At 43.0% G+C, this 14,831-nt stretch overlaps 1 protein-coding gene across 5 annotated transcripts in view; it reads right to left on the reverse strand.

Annotated features, from left to right (window-relative positions):
• FAM13A (family with sequence similarity 13 member A) overlaps positions 1 to 14,831 on the reverse strand; it is a 353,932-nt gene that overhangs the window by 257,726 nt on the left and 81,375 nt on the right. For all 5 annotated transcript variants that reach the window (XM_069743550.1, XM_069743547.1, XM_069743545.1 and 2 more), the window contains one exon: positions 2,166 to 2,375. In XM_069743550.1, coding sequence (XP_069599651.1) covers positions 2,166 to 2,375 — 210 coding nt within the window. The remainder of the gene's footprint in view (positions 1 to 2,165; positions 2,376 to 14,831) is intronic.

The raw sequence follows: 14,831 nt of genomic DNA on the forward strand, positions 1-14,831 counted from the left end.
CTCTTTTCAGGTCATTTACCAGGTTCTCCAGTGCAGTTCTGTGTGGATTCCTAACTTTCTCAGTCGTCCTCACCCCAGGAGGTGAGATCTTGAATGGAGTCCCAGAACAAGGAAGATTGACAGTCATCTTGTGTTTCTTCCATTGTCTACTAATTGTGCAAACAGTTGTTGCCTGTCACCAAGCTGGTTGCCTATTGTCCCAGCTCTACAATTTTGTCCCTGGTGTTAGACAGTTCTGTGGTTTTGGCCATGGTGGAGAGGTTGGAGTGTGATTAATTTAGTGTGTGGATATTTGTCTTTTATTCAGGTAACGAGTTTAAACAGGTGTAATTAATATAAGCAATGAGTGCAAAGTAGGAGTGCTTCTTAAAGAAAAACTAATAGGTCTGTGAGAGACAGAATTTTTGCAGATTGGTAGGTGATCAAATACTTATTTCATGCAATAAAATGCAATTTAATTATTTAAAAATCTAACAATATGATTTTCTGGTTTTACATTTTTAGATTCTGTGTCTCACAGGTGAAGTGTACCTACAATAAAAATTACAGACCTCTCCATTCTTTGTAAGTGGGAAAACTTGCAAAATCAACAGTGTATCAAATACTTATTTTCCCCACTGTATATATACACACACACAGACACACACACACACACACATATATACTCTAGTGCAGTGATGGAGAACCTATGGCACGCATGCCACATTGGGCACGCAGAGCCCTCTTTCTGTGGGCACGCATGCCAGGCCTGCCGCTGTACACACTCTACTCCCTTCTGATGTTCAGATGTATTTGTGTCCTTTAGACACTCATACATGTAAACCAGGGGCGGGGAACTTAACTTTTCATGCGACCCACAGGCAGGTCCCCAAAGTCCGCAATGCACGGACGGCAGCCATATCTTGACAGTTGCCGACCCTTTAACCCTGAAGTGCACGGTATGCAGCGTTCATTACAGATCGCTGCCTGCACATGAATGATGAAAGACATCGGGGTGGGCGGGGTTAATGCTCAATGCGCTCTCGTCCTCCTGCCTCGAAGGAGGAGCAGCTGCCAGAGAGTACCGAGTGATCTCTGCCGGGAGCTCTGTGCCTGTGAGCTGGTTGTTTCTGTGCTCTCAGCTCTGTACCTTTGTGCTGGTGATCTGTGCCCCTCAGCTATGTGCCCGCTACCTATATGACCCAATATGATCTCTGTGCCTCAAACTACAGTCTATGCCCCCCTGTGAACTCTGTGCCCCATGTGATCTCTGAGCTCCCCAGCTATGTGACCCCATGTGATTTGTGCCCCCGTGATCCCTGTGCCCCCCAGCTATGTGCCCCGTGATTTCTGTGCCCCTCAGCTATGTGCTCCCATGCGATCTGTCCCCTCCAGATATGTGCCCCCCTGTGATCTTCGTGCCACCCCCGGTGATCTCTGTGCCTCCCCAGCGATGCTGTCAGCCCCAGATCCAACGTACAACATTGCTGCCAGGCCAAAGAGGAGTAAAAACCGTGCAGGCGTGCACTGGTAAGCGCTTCAGCAGGAGCTGGACATTAAATGTATTAAGCTTAGTTTTGAGAGAGGTGGGGATGGGGGACTGCTTAATTCAGAAGGAGTGTGTGTGTATATATATTTTGCAAAGGGGCAATGTGTGTGTAAATATTTTGCAGAGAGGCAGTGTGTGTGTGTGTGTATATATATATGTATACATATTTTGCAGAGAGGTAGAGTGTGGGTGTGAGGATGTGTGTGTAAGGGGGAGTATTTTGCAGGTCTTCCATTATGTGATGTTAAATTGCCATATTGGCACTTTCTGAAAAATAAGTGGGTTTTGGGCTGCCGTTTCTAAAAGGTTCGCCATCACTGCTCTAGTGTGTACCTTCTGAATAGAAGCTGTCTGTAAAATGATCAGATCACTTCTTTTGGCTGAGGCGGTTAAATGAAACTGAAGAGGACTTAACGTATGCACAGCAAGTCATTTTAAATTACAGTGCATATGTTCATTTTTTAGCATACATTAAGCACTTTTTCAGGTGGAATCTGTGAGAAGAATAAGTCATGTGTACATACCCAAATATAGGAATACTCTTGAGAAAACATTTTTTTTTTTTGCCTCACATAAAAAAAAATAATAATTAGTACCTGTACTTTCTTTTAATTGGTTCAGACAAACTTCTACTTACCCTGGTAGATCTGAATGAACCTGGGTAGCATTGCAGTACTGATTACTCCATCTGGCATCTCTCGGAGGAATAGCTTAAGCAGACTAGCAGCAGAATGGACATCTCCATCCTCTGGCAATGTAACCTGCTCCCCATTTTCATACTTGACTCGTAGCTGTTCAACCACTTTGACATTTCCATTTATTCTAAAAAGGCCTTCTTGAGTCATCCCTGAAAACATACAACATTGAATGTTGCTCTAGTATTATCACACACAATACAGTGCTAGTAAATATACACATTTAAGCAGACATGTTAGTACAAATAAGCGTGTGAACGATGTCTAGACAATTCTGACCATGCAGGTGTATAAAAAGGTTGAAGAATGTAAGATATTCAGATATTTGAAATGCAACGCCAATTCCAAAAAACACTGGGATGCAGCCATATTTTATTCACAACAGAACATATCAGAAGATGAGAGTTAGACACTTTTCCATTTCATCTGCAAAAAAAATCATTTAGAAATTGAAGTCAGCAACACATCTCAAAATAGTTAGGGTAAGGTTAACAAAAGGCTGGAAAAGTAAGTGGTACTAATGAAAAACAGCTAGAAGGTCAATTTTCAACCTGTGTAGAAAATAGCATGTTAGAGAGGCAGAGTGTCTCAGAACCAAAGATGTTCATAAATTGGTTAATTTTTGACTATATCTAAAAATAGTGGAACAATTTTAGAAGAATGCCCCTCAACATAAAACTGCAAAGACTTTGAATATCACACCATGTGTGCTGTTGACTGCTGATGTCATGCTGATTCACAGCCGGCTCCCTGCGGTATACCTGATGGGAGCCAGCTGTCCATCGGAATGATGTCTGTAAGTGGAAACGCTGCTCTGCTAAAAGATGCAGGTCGGAGAGGCCATTCCACATCACCAATTATCTTCTGTTACAATACCAGGCAGAATACAGTGAGCACCGAACAAGTTATCGATTATACAACCATATCTTAAACTTTCACTCGATCATTGTCACATGCTTGACTGCCATCGTTAGATGTGGCATTTTGTGATCGTATATTCTACACTGCTTAAAGGGGTTCTCTGAGAAATGTGATAAGACAAATAAAGTATTTAAACACTTTTTTAATTACCTTTATTTAGCAATAATATGTGCTATATGAAGGCCGCTCTACTACACTGTCAAGATTTTAAAGATGGCAACTTCCATTCTAGCAGTGTCACCCGTCCCAGGGTAGATTGCATGAAGAGCGAGACAGACGTACTCTCTGCACTGCATTGAAATGGTCAGGCTGACCGAGATGGACGTTCATTCTCAGTCAGCTAAAGAAACGTGTTTATCTTCTCCTTTAGTCCGGCTCCACGTATGTCTTGAGCAGATGCCCGTTATGCAGCCTATCCGAAAAGGTGTCCTCTGGAATCTAGGACGGGTGCACACTGATTTATGGCAGTTACCATCTTTACAATATTGACAGCGTGCACTAGATAAACCATACCGTTTTTGCTAAATAAAGGTATTTAGTAAAAAACTGTAATATATTTTAAAACAATTCTCAGAGAACCCCTTTAAATGACCAGCTACTCATCTAAACCCAGCATTAAATGAGATCCCCTTTTTTTCCTGTAGCTGTCTGTAGGGTAGGGCTATTGTGTGACTAGGAGCATGTTCCTGAATACATGATTTAGATGGAGAGTTGTCATCCATAATGAAAGCTGTAAAGCTCTATTTATTGTATTGTCAATGGTCTGGTTCTGATGAGATATTAGACATTTATACTAGATATAAAAATGCTTTAAGGCCATCTCGCAGATAGGCAACGTTCACACGACCGTATATATGGACCTGATGCTGCCGGGAAACAAGGAAATGACCTCACACGGACAACACTCAGACCAATGTTACTCAACTTGGCTGTTCAGATGACCGTATATCAACACTGAACAAATGACTGAATCCATTAATCTCTTCTGTATTTTGATTGAGACCACCCACCTATTCAAGTCTATGGGTGCACACAAAAAAAAATTGGATACATACAGATGTCAAAACACCTGCTTTTTCTGGTTGAAAATTGGACGATTTTTTTCAAACACTTGTGTGAACTTAGCCATAAAGTGATGTCAGAATCACTTTAATGCAAAACTATGACAGTGCAAAAAAAGGGGCCAATTCAGTGTGTTTGTGACAGAATTCTGACTCAACACATCTTAAAAAGTCACATTTTTTTTTTACCAGCTCAGAAGTTGTGCAGAGCCACGAAAATTTTTAGCGTAGGGTGGGATGGCACGTGGCTAAGCCCGCACATCTAGTTCATGAAAAGTTTAAAATTTAACCAGAAATGTACTTGAGTCCATGAAACGTGTAAGGTGAGTTGAATTCATCAAATGACCTCAGCTTCTAAAGCTTCTTTCACACTTCCGTTTTTACAATCTGCACAGGATCCGTCAAAATGTTGAAAAGACGGATCCTGTGCAGATTGTAAAAAATGGGTCCACTGGGCCCGTTTTTCTGACCGACAAGTCGAGGCTATGTGCACCTGTTGTGTACACGTCTTCGCAGCGTGTAAAACGCATACACAACACACCCCAGGTTTAAAAAAAAAAAAAAAAAAAAATCGCTATATTCTTCCCTTCCGGTGTCCCGCGCAGCGTTACCAATGCTCGTAATGCTCACAGTAGCTGGTGTTCCCAGTCATGCCTTGCGTGCAATTACCCCTGATGATATCGTGGTCTCGTATAATTTTGCAATGCATTAGTGGGAACGCCAGCTGTCGTGAGCATCGGTAACGCTGCGCGGGACGCCGGAAGGTGAGAATATTGCGATTTTTTTTTTTAACATTATATCTTGTTACTATTGATGCTGCATAGACAGCATCAATAGTTAAAAGAGAGAGAGAGAGTGAACGAGAGAGAATTTCCCTGACTGGAAATTCTTCCGCGCATGCTCAGTTTCAAGAGACGGAACCCGTCGCTGGATTCCTGCTTTTGACAGTCAGCGACGGATCCTGCGTCCATAGGCTTCCATTATAGCCAACGACGGGCTGAGCGAGTTTCCAACATACAGAAAAAACATTCCTCTGTGTGTTGTCCCTGCCCGACGGACAGCAATTTTCCGACGGATCCAGTGCACAACGAATGAAAAGTGTGGCCATCCGTCACAATCCGTCGCTAATACAAGTCTATGAGAAAACACAGGATCCAGCAGAAAAATTTGCTGGATCCTGTTTTTTTTTTTAAGGAAAAAAAAAAAAAAAAAATCGACGGATCTCGACGGGAGCTCAAAGACGGAAGTGTGAAAGAGGCCTTATCCATCACACCCCTTGTATAAAGTCAATCTTAGTGAATTGGGCCCACAGTCTCCTGCATATTCCTCCAATGCCTCCTCCTGGAGACACCTTGAACTTCTGGAGTCAGATCTGCTGTTGCATATTCACCCACAGCTTAGCAAACAGTGTGGCTCAGAAGTCCCTAGTAAAGAATCCCAATTAAACTAATTTCATTGGGAAATTCTCAAGTTCCTGTTAAAGGGAAATTCCAGAAACCAAACTATAAAGTCACAGTTTCTGGGTATTCTTTTTTAGTAGTTTCGAAGTTTCTATTCTGACCATAATGCAAATCCGCCATCTATACACGGATTCCCTGCTGGGCTTGTGCACATACATAAAATTGCCAATCTAACAAGGCAAAGCTGAAATGTAAATCTAGGAGATAGCACAGGAAGAGCCTTAACAGCACATTACCTTGAAGTGGTTGTCCAGGATTAACATATGGATGATCTATCTTCTGGAAAGGTCATCAACATGAGATCAGTGGGGGTCCATCACCTGGCACTTTCACCATCAGCTAATTTGTTCTGGATGTGGCCGAACTCAAACTGCAGTGTTCCACCCTGTGCACTACTTCGATCTGGATTGTGACGGAGAAGATATCAGCTGATCAGTGATACCAGGTGTTGGACCCCCACTGATCTCACAATGATGATCTATCCAGTGGACAATTCCTTTAAAGTAATGGCAGTGCAGTAAAGTGCCAATTACTATATCTATCAAAATAAAGTGAAGGTAAAAAAAATGCCAAACACTGAGGAAATAGCACTGGTTAAAATGGCATGGAAAGCACGCAGCAGATGGGAAGATAATTGAAAGGTAACATGCATGTCTGTGGCAGCACATTTCTAACGTTCAAAGTGATCATTTCTACAACGTTTGTCACCTAGCTTGGCACATGACCTGCCTTTTGGTTGCAGTTCGGCAACACTTTCACTTTCAGCTACAGTAATTTTCCCAGAAATTAATCACAGATCGCAGATAACCAGATGCAGAACCGTAGAGGAAGAGAACAAAACTTCCTTATTGAGGCTTATGTATACAATGTATTGTTCACATGGCAATATTTATCAACGAACATATGAAAATGACTGACTGCTGTCATAGCTGCATGCTCAAAACCATCTCACCCTGCTCCTCGAAGATTTCATTGGTGTATCAGCTATTTGCTACAGAATATTTTGATTTGTTTTCTCTTCTTCAAAATGTCACGCATATAAAACTATGCTGTATCTGAATTGTAAAGTGCTGCGGACTATGCTGGTGCTATATAAATAAAATTAATTATTCCTATATCTAAACAGCCCCTTTATGCTGCTTTCCTTTCCTGACATTTAGGCTGTGTGCACACGATACAGAATAACGCGAAAAAAACGCATCCATTAAGCATCCTATTAATAGAAAGCATCCTATTAATAGAATGCAATCTGCAATTTTTGTGCATATATTGCGTTTTTTTCCGCGGAAAAAAACGCATCGCAATAAAAAAAACAGCATGTTCATTAATTTTGCGGATTTTTTGCGTTTTTGCCGCTATATATTGCATTGGGGAAGCTCCGGAAAAAAACCAGAAAAATCCGCAAAAAAACGCATGCGGATTTCCTGCAGAAAAAGTCCGGTTTGGGTCAGGAAATTTCTGCAAAGATTCCTGACGTGTGCACATAGCCTTATACAATGTTGAAATTTGTTATATCTCTCTTCAGTAGCAACAATGTTATTATGTGTAACGAGATTGGTAACATGGTCACCTTCTGCTATTTTTGGTGAGTAGATTACTGCACTCATTACACATACACAACATTAATGAGGGGAGAAATAAAAATATTTCACTGGAATGGTCCTTTAACCCATTAGTGACCAAGTCAATTTTTTCAATTCTAACCACTGTCACTTTATGTGGTAATAACTCTGGAACACTTCAATGGATTTCAATTATTCTGAGTTTTTTCATGACATATTGTACTTCGTGTTAGTGGTAAAATTTATTCGATATGACTTGCATTTATTTAAGAAAAAAATGGAAATTTGGCCAAAATTTAGAAAATTTAGCAATTTTCAAACTTTTAATTTTTGTGCCCTTAAATCAGATAGTTATATCACACAATAGTTCATAAATAACATTTCCCACGTCTACTTTACATCAGCACAATATTGGAAACATTTTTTTTTGTTATGACGTTAGACACCTAGAGACCCACACACTCTCTGACTCAATCCTACCACTGGCATCCATATCCTTACTCCATGACAGACAGGGCCACTGCTTTCTACAATGCCACTCTCGCATCAGCTATTGACACGGTCGCCCCTCTCGTTCATGGCAGAGCGCAACGTATCAATAGACAACCCTGGCACAATAATACCACTAAAAAGCTCTGGCAAGTGTCCAGGGTTGCAGAGCGGCATTGGAAGAAAAATTCGCAAGACGACTTCACTGCATTCAAACAGGCAACACTCACTTTCAAATATGCCCTGACCTCTGCTAAAAAGGCCTACTTCACAACCCTCATATCTTCCCTATCCTACAACCTCAAACAGTTAATCAAAACCTTTAACTCCCTCCTCCGCCCCCCACTGCCCCCTCATCTCTGCTGAGGACTTTGCCACACATTTTAAAAAGAAGATCGGCGAAACAAGGCAAATCTTCATTGTTCAACCACCACAACCCCATTGTATACCAGACCAATGCCCAAACCCCATAACCTCTCTATCCAACATCACTGAAGGGGAGATTGTCTCCTCTCCAAATTGCACCTCACCGCCTGTGCGCTTGACCCCATCCAATCTCCTCCTCAACCTCACCGCCACTCTTATCCCATCCCTAACCCACCTCTTCAACCTATCACTAACTTTTGGCTTTTTGCTTTCAAATATGCCACAATCACGCCTATCCTTAACCCCTTCATGACATTGGGATTTTCCGTGTTCGTTTTTCGCTCCCCTCCTTCCCAGAGCCATAACTTTTTTATTTTTCCATCAATATGGCCATATGAGGGCTAATTTTTTGCGGGACGAGTTGTGCTTTGGAATGACTTAATTGGTTTTACCATGTCGTGTACTAGAAAACGGGAAAAAAATTCCAAGTGCGGTGAAATTGCAAAAAAAGTGCAATCCCACGCTTGTTTTTTGTTTGGCTTTTTTGCTAGGTTCACTAAATGCTAAAACTGACCTGCCATTATGGTTCTCTAGGTCATTACGAGTTCATAGACACCAAACTTGTCTAAGTTATTTTTTATCTAAGTGGTGAAAAAAAATTCCAAACTTTGCTAAAAAAAAGAAAATGGCGCAATTTTTCGATACCCGTAGCGTCTCCATTTTTCATGATCTGGGGTCGGTTGAGGGCTTATTTTTTGCATGCTGAGCTGGCGTTTTTAATGATAGCATTTTGGTGCAGATATGTTCTTTTTTTGCTGTTCAAAACAGCTGACATGTCCCGGCTTTGATGCAGGCTCACCGCTGGAGCCCTGCATCAAAGTGCGGTATCTGACCTCAGACGTACTATCCTGTCTGAGGTCAGAAAGAGGCTAAAAAGCCAACCCTCCATCCAACTGCTATGTCCAGCTATCGCCCAATATCGCTGCTCCCATTCGCTGACAAACTCCTGGAGAAGCACGTCCACGCTGAACTTTCCTCCCACCTCTCATCTAACTTGCTCTTTGACAATCTGGTTTCCGCCCCCATCACTCAACGGAGACAGCCCTGACCAAAATTACTAACGACCTACTTACAGCCAAAGCCAACGACAATACTACTACTACAGATCCTCTCCTCTTTTGGCATTAAAGACCTCGCCCTATCCTGGATCTCCTCATACCTTTCCAACCGCACATTCAGTGTCTCCCACTCCCACACTACCTTCTCATCCCACCCTCTCTCCAAGGCTCTATTCTAGGACCCTTACTCTTCTCAATCTATACAATTGGCCTGGGACAACTCAAAGTCCCATGGATTCCAGTAACACCTTTACGCTGGTGACACTCAGATCTACCTCTCTCGCCCAGACGTCACCTCTCTGCTGTCCATAATCCTTGAGTGTCTATCAGCCATATCCTCCTTCTCCTCTCGCTTCCTCAAACTCAATGTGGACAAATCCGAACTCATCATTTTTCCTCCATCTCATAGATCTTTCTGACCTATCCATCGCAATTTACTACATCACGCTTTATCCCGGACCGGAAGTCCGCTGCCTCGGAGTAACCCTTGACTCTGCCCTGTCCTTCAAACCACACATCCAAGCTTTTTCCACCTCCTGTCGCCCCCAGCTCAAAAATATCTCCAAAATCCATCCTTTTCTCAACCGTCAATCTACTAAAATGCTTGTGCATGCCCTCATCATCTCCTGCCTCGACTACTGCAACATCCTTTTCTGTGGCCTCCCTGCTAACACCCTTGCACCTCTCTAGTACATCCTTAACTCTGCTGCCCATCTAATTCATCTCTCTCCTTGCTACTCCTCTGCAAATCTCTTCACTGGCTCCCATTCCCTCAGCGTATCCAGTGCAAATTACTAATAATCACCTACAAAGCCATCCATAACCTGTCTCCTCCATATATCTCCTCCCAAGACTTCCTTCTCTCCTCCACACTTATTCGCTACTCACCCAACCACCTCCAAGACTTCTCCAGAATATCCCCCATCCTCTGGAATTTTTTGCCCCAACACGTTCGACTATTAACCACATTTGGATCCTTCAGATGGAACCTGAAAACCCACCTCTTCAGGAAAGCCTACAGCCTGCACTGACCCCGCTGCCTCCTCACCACTACCGGAGCTACCGCATCACCAACACCAGAGCTCCTGCAACCCTCAACCTACTGTCTCCTTCCCCCACCATCCTGTAGAATGTAAACCCGCAAGGGCAGGGTCCTCGCCCCTCTGTATCAGTCTGTAATTTTTAGTTTGCTTACTGTAATTTGTATGTAACTCCTTCTCATGTACAGCACCATGGAATCAATGGTGCTATATACATAAATAATAAATAATAATAAGGGTTAAAACTTGACCAGCAATTTTTCTTTTTCCAACAAATTTTACAAAACAATATACGGTATTCTATTTTCTTATTTCTAGGGACCACATCACATTTAAAGTGACTTTGAGGGGTCTATATGACAAACTACCCAAAGTGACACCATTCTATAAACTGCACGCCCTCCCTCCCCCCCCCCCCCCCAAAATAAAAAAAAATGTTCAAAACCACATTCTGGAAGTTTATTAACCTTTCAGGTGTTTCACGAGAACTGAAGCAATGTGGAAAGAAACAATTAACATTTAATTTTTTTCACAAAAAATGTAATTTAGACCCAACCTTTTTTTATTTTCACAAGGTTAACAAGAGAAAGTGGACCACAAAACTTGTTGTGCAATTTCTCCTGAGTACGCAGATACCTCATATGTAGTGGAACACTACTATTTGGGCACATGACAGGGCTCGGAAAGGAAGGAGCACAGTTTGACTTTTTGAATGCAAAATTGGCTGGAATCGATGGCTGGCACTATTTCGTGTTTGGAGAGCCTCTGGTGTGCCTAACCATTGAAACCCCCCCCCCCCCCAACAAGTGACCCCATTTTGGAAATCACACCCCTCAAGGATTTTATCCAGGGGTATAGTGAGCATTTTGAACCCACAGGTGTGACAATTTGATAACATCGGGTCGTCATATTGAATAATTCGTCATTAGTGTTGAGCGCAAGTGCTCGCTACTTTAGCTTGCATCGGGTACTCGGGCATGCACCTAATTTTGTGGGTGTATAGTGACATTCTCGAGCTTCTGCCCTGCCCTGCTTTGTGGCTGTTATACACTCCCAAAAAAGTATGTGGGGTATCTGCGATACTGCATACCAGAGCACCCGATGCAAACTCGAATAGCGAGCACTTGCACTCAAGACTAGTTGTCATATTTTTTGTTATAAGCTTTTGAAAAACCTCTAATTCTAACTCCAACCCTAACACACCCCTAACCCTAATCCTAACCCTAACACAATCCTAACCCCAACCCTAACCCTAACTGCAAAGATTGGAAAAAAAATATTTTATAATTTTTAACTAAGGGGGGTGTCAAAGGGGGATTTGATTAACTTTTGGTTATTTTGATCACTTTGATAGGGTTTATCACAGTGATCAAAAGGAACCACTGGGAAAAATTTTCTATTGTTACTGGCTGACAGATCTTGACACTGCACATGCGCCCACCATTTTTTTTCCAGGAAGATCACACGGAAGGGTCCAGGAATGGAGCAGGAGGGACCGGGGATGGTGCTCGGGGGACCGATTTCTCTCTTCTCTGATATGCTAGATCATGTCAGAGGAGAAATTAATTGTAAATCTGCCTTTTTTTGTGATAGCTGTTATTCGATAAATAACGGTGATAACATGACGGGACCGTAAAAAACAGTCCGGATTATGTTCTCCTGGGTCTCAGCTACCCTTGGTAGCCAAGACCACGGAAACTTTCCGATGCTGGGGGACACTATACCCTAATTTTTCAGCGCCGTTAAAAAGCGGCACTGAGGAATAAGTGCCCTTAACTGCGGTCGTTAAAAGGCATATCGGCGGTCATTAACCCCTCTGTGACCTTAGACGTACTATCCCGTCGAGGTGCCCTGGGCTTATCTGACCCTGGACGGGATAGTACGTCATAGCCGATCGGCCGCGCTCACGGGGGGAGCGCGGCCGATCGCGGCCGGGTGTCAGCTGCTTATCGCAGCTGACATCCGGCACTATGTGCCAGGAGCGGTCACGGACCGCCCCCGGCACATTAACCCCTGGCACACCGCGATCAAAGATGATCGCGATGTGCCGGCGGTGCAGGGAAGCACCGCGCAGGGAGGGGGCTCCCTGCGGGCTTCCCTGAGCCCCCCGCAGCAACGCGATGTGATCGCGTTGCTGCGAGGGTCTCCTCACCTCCCTCCCTGCTCGAGCCCCGGATCCAAGATGGCCGCGGATCCGGGTCCTGCAGGGAGGGAGGTGGCTTCACAGAGCCTGCTCAGAGCAGGCACTGTGAAGGCTGCAGCGCTGCATGTCAGATCAGTGATCTGACAGAGTGCTGTGCAAACTGTCAGATCACTGATCTGTGATGTCCCCCCCTGGGACAAAGTAAAAAAGTAAAAAAAAAATTTTCCAAATGTGTAAAAAAAATAAAAAAAAATATTCCAAAATAATGAAAAAAAAAAAATATATATTATTCCCATAAATACATTTCTTCATCTAAATAAAAAAAAAAAACCAATAAAAGTACACATATTTAGTATCGCCGCGTCCGTAACGACCCGACCTATAAAACTGTCCCACTAGTTAACCCCTTCAGTAAACACCGTAAGAAAAAAAAAAAAAAAACGAGGCAAAAAACAACGCTTTATTATCATACCGCCGAACAAAAAGTGGAATAACACGCGATCAAAAGGACAGATATAAATAACCATGGTACCGCTGAAAGCGTCATATTGTCCCGCAAAAAAAGAGCCGCCATACAGCATCATCAGCAAAAAAATAAAAAAGTTATAGTCCTGAGAATAAAGCGATGCAAAAATAATTATTTTTTCTGTAAAATAGTTTTTATCGTATAAAAGCACCAAACCATAAAAAAATGATATAAATGAGGTATCGCTGTAATCGTACTGACCCGAAGAATAAAACTGATTTATCAATTTTACCAAACGCGGAACGGTATAAACGCCTCCCCCAATAGAAATTCATGAATAGCTGGCTTTTGGTCATTCTTCCTCACAAAAATCGGAATAAAAAGCGATAAAAAAATGTCACGTGCCCAAAAATGTTTTCAATAAAAACGTCAACTCGTCCCGCAAAAAACAAGACCTCACATGACTCTGTGGACCAAAATATGGAAAAATTATAGCTCTCAAAATGTGGTATTGCAAAAAATATTTTTTGCAATAAAAAGGGTCTTTCAGTGTGTGACGGCTGCCAATCATAAAAATCCGCTAAAAAACTCGCTATAAAAGTAAATCAAACCCCCCTTCATCACCCCCTTAGTTAGGGAAAAATAAAAAAAAATGTATTTATTTCCATTTTCCCATTACGGCTAGGGTTAGGGCTAGGATTAGGGTTAGGGTTAGGGCTAGGGTTAGGGCTAGGGTTAGGGCTAGGGCTAGGGTTAGGGCTAGGGTTAGGGTTAGGGCTAGGGTTAGGGCTAGGGTTAGGGCTAGGGTTAGGGCTAGGGTTAGGGTTAGGGCTAGGGTTAGGGCTAGGGTTAGGGTTAGGGCTAGGGTTAGGGCTAGGGTTAGGGTTGGGGCTACAGTTAGGGTTGGGGCTAAAGTTAGGGTTAGGGTTTAGATTACATTTACAGTTGGGAATAGGGTTGGGATTAGGGTTAGGGGTGTGTCAGGGTTAGAGGTGTGGTTAGGGTTACCGTTGGAATTAGGGTTAGGGGTGTGTTTAGATTAGGGTTTCAGTTATAATTGGGGGGTTTCCACTGTTTCGGCACAACAGGGGCTCTCCAAACACGACATGGCGTCCGATCTCAATTCCAGCCAATTCTGCGTTGAAAAAGTAAAATTGTGCTCCTTCCCTTCCGAGCTCTCCTGTGTGCCCAAACAGGGGTTTACCCCAACATATGGGGTATCAGCGTACTCAGGACAAATTGGACAACAACTTTTGTGGACCAATTTCTCCTGTTACCCTTGGGAAAATACAAAACTGGGGGCTAAAAAATAATTTTTGTGGGAAAACAAAAAGATTTTTTATTTTCACGGCTCTGCGTTATAAACTGTAGTGAAACACTTGGGGGTTCAAAGTTCTCACAACACATCTAGATAAGTTCATTGAGGGGTCTAGTTTCCAATATGGGGTCACTTGTGGGGGGTTTCTACTGTTTAGGTACATTAGGGGCTCTGCAAACGCAATGTGACGCCTGCAGACCAATCCATCTAAGTCTGCATTCCAAATGATGCTCCTTCCCTTCCGAGCCCTCCCATGCGCCCAAACGGTGGTTCCCCCCCACATATCGGGTATCAGCGTACTCAGGACAAATTGGACAACAACATTTAGGGTCCAATTTCTCCTGCTAACCTTGGAAAAATACAAAACTGGGGGCTAAAATATAATTTTTGTGGAAAAAAAAATATTTTTTATTTGCATGGCTCTGCGTTATAAACTGTAGTGAAATACTTGGGGGTTCAAAGCTCTCACAACACATCAAGATGAGTTCCTTAGGGGGTCTACTTTCCAAAATGGTGTCACTTGTGGGGGGTTTCTACTGTTTAGGTACATTAGGGGCTCTGCAAACGCAATGTGACGCCTGCAGACCATTCCATCTAAGTCTGCATTCCAAATGGCGCTCCTTCCCTTCCGAACCCTCCCATGCGCCCAAACGGTGGTTCCCCC

The sequence above is a fragment of the Ranitomeya imitator genome, chromosome 1 (genome assembly GCF_032444005.1).
Source record: "Ranitomeya imitator isolate aRanImi1 chromosome 1, aRanImi1.pri, whole genome shotgun sequence".
NCBI lineage: Eukaryota > Metazoa > Chordata > Amphibia > Anura > Dendrobatidae > Ranitomeya > Ranitomeya imitator.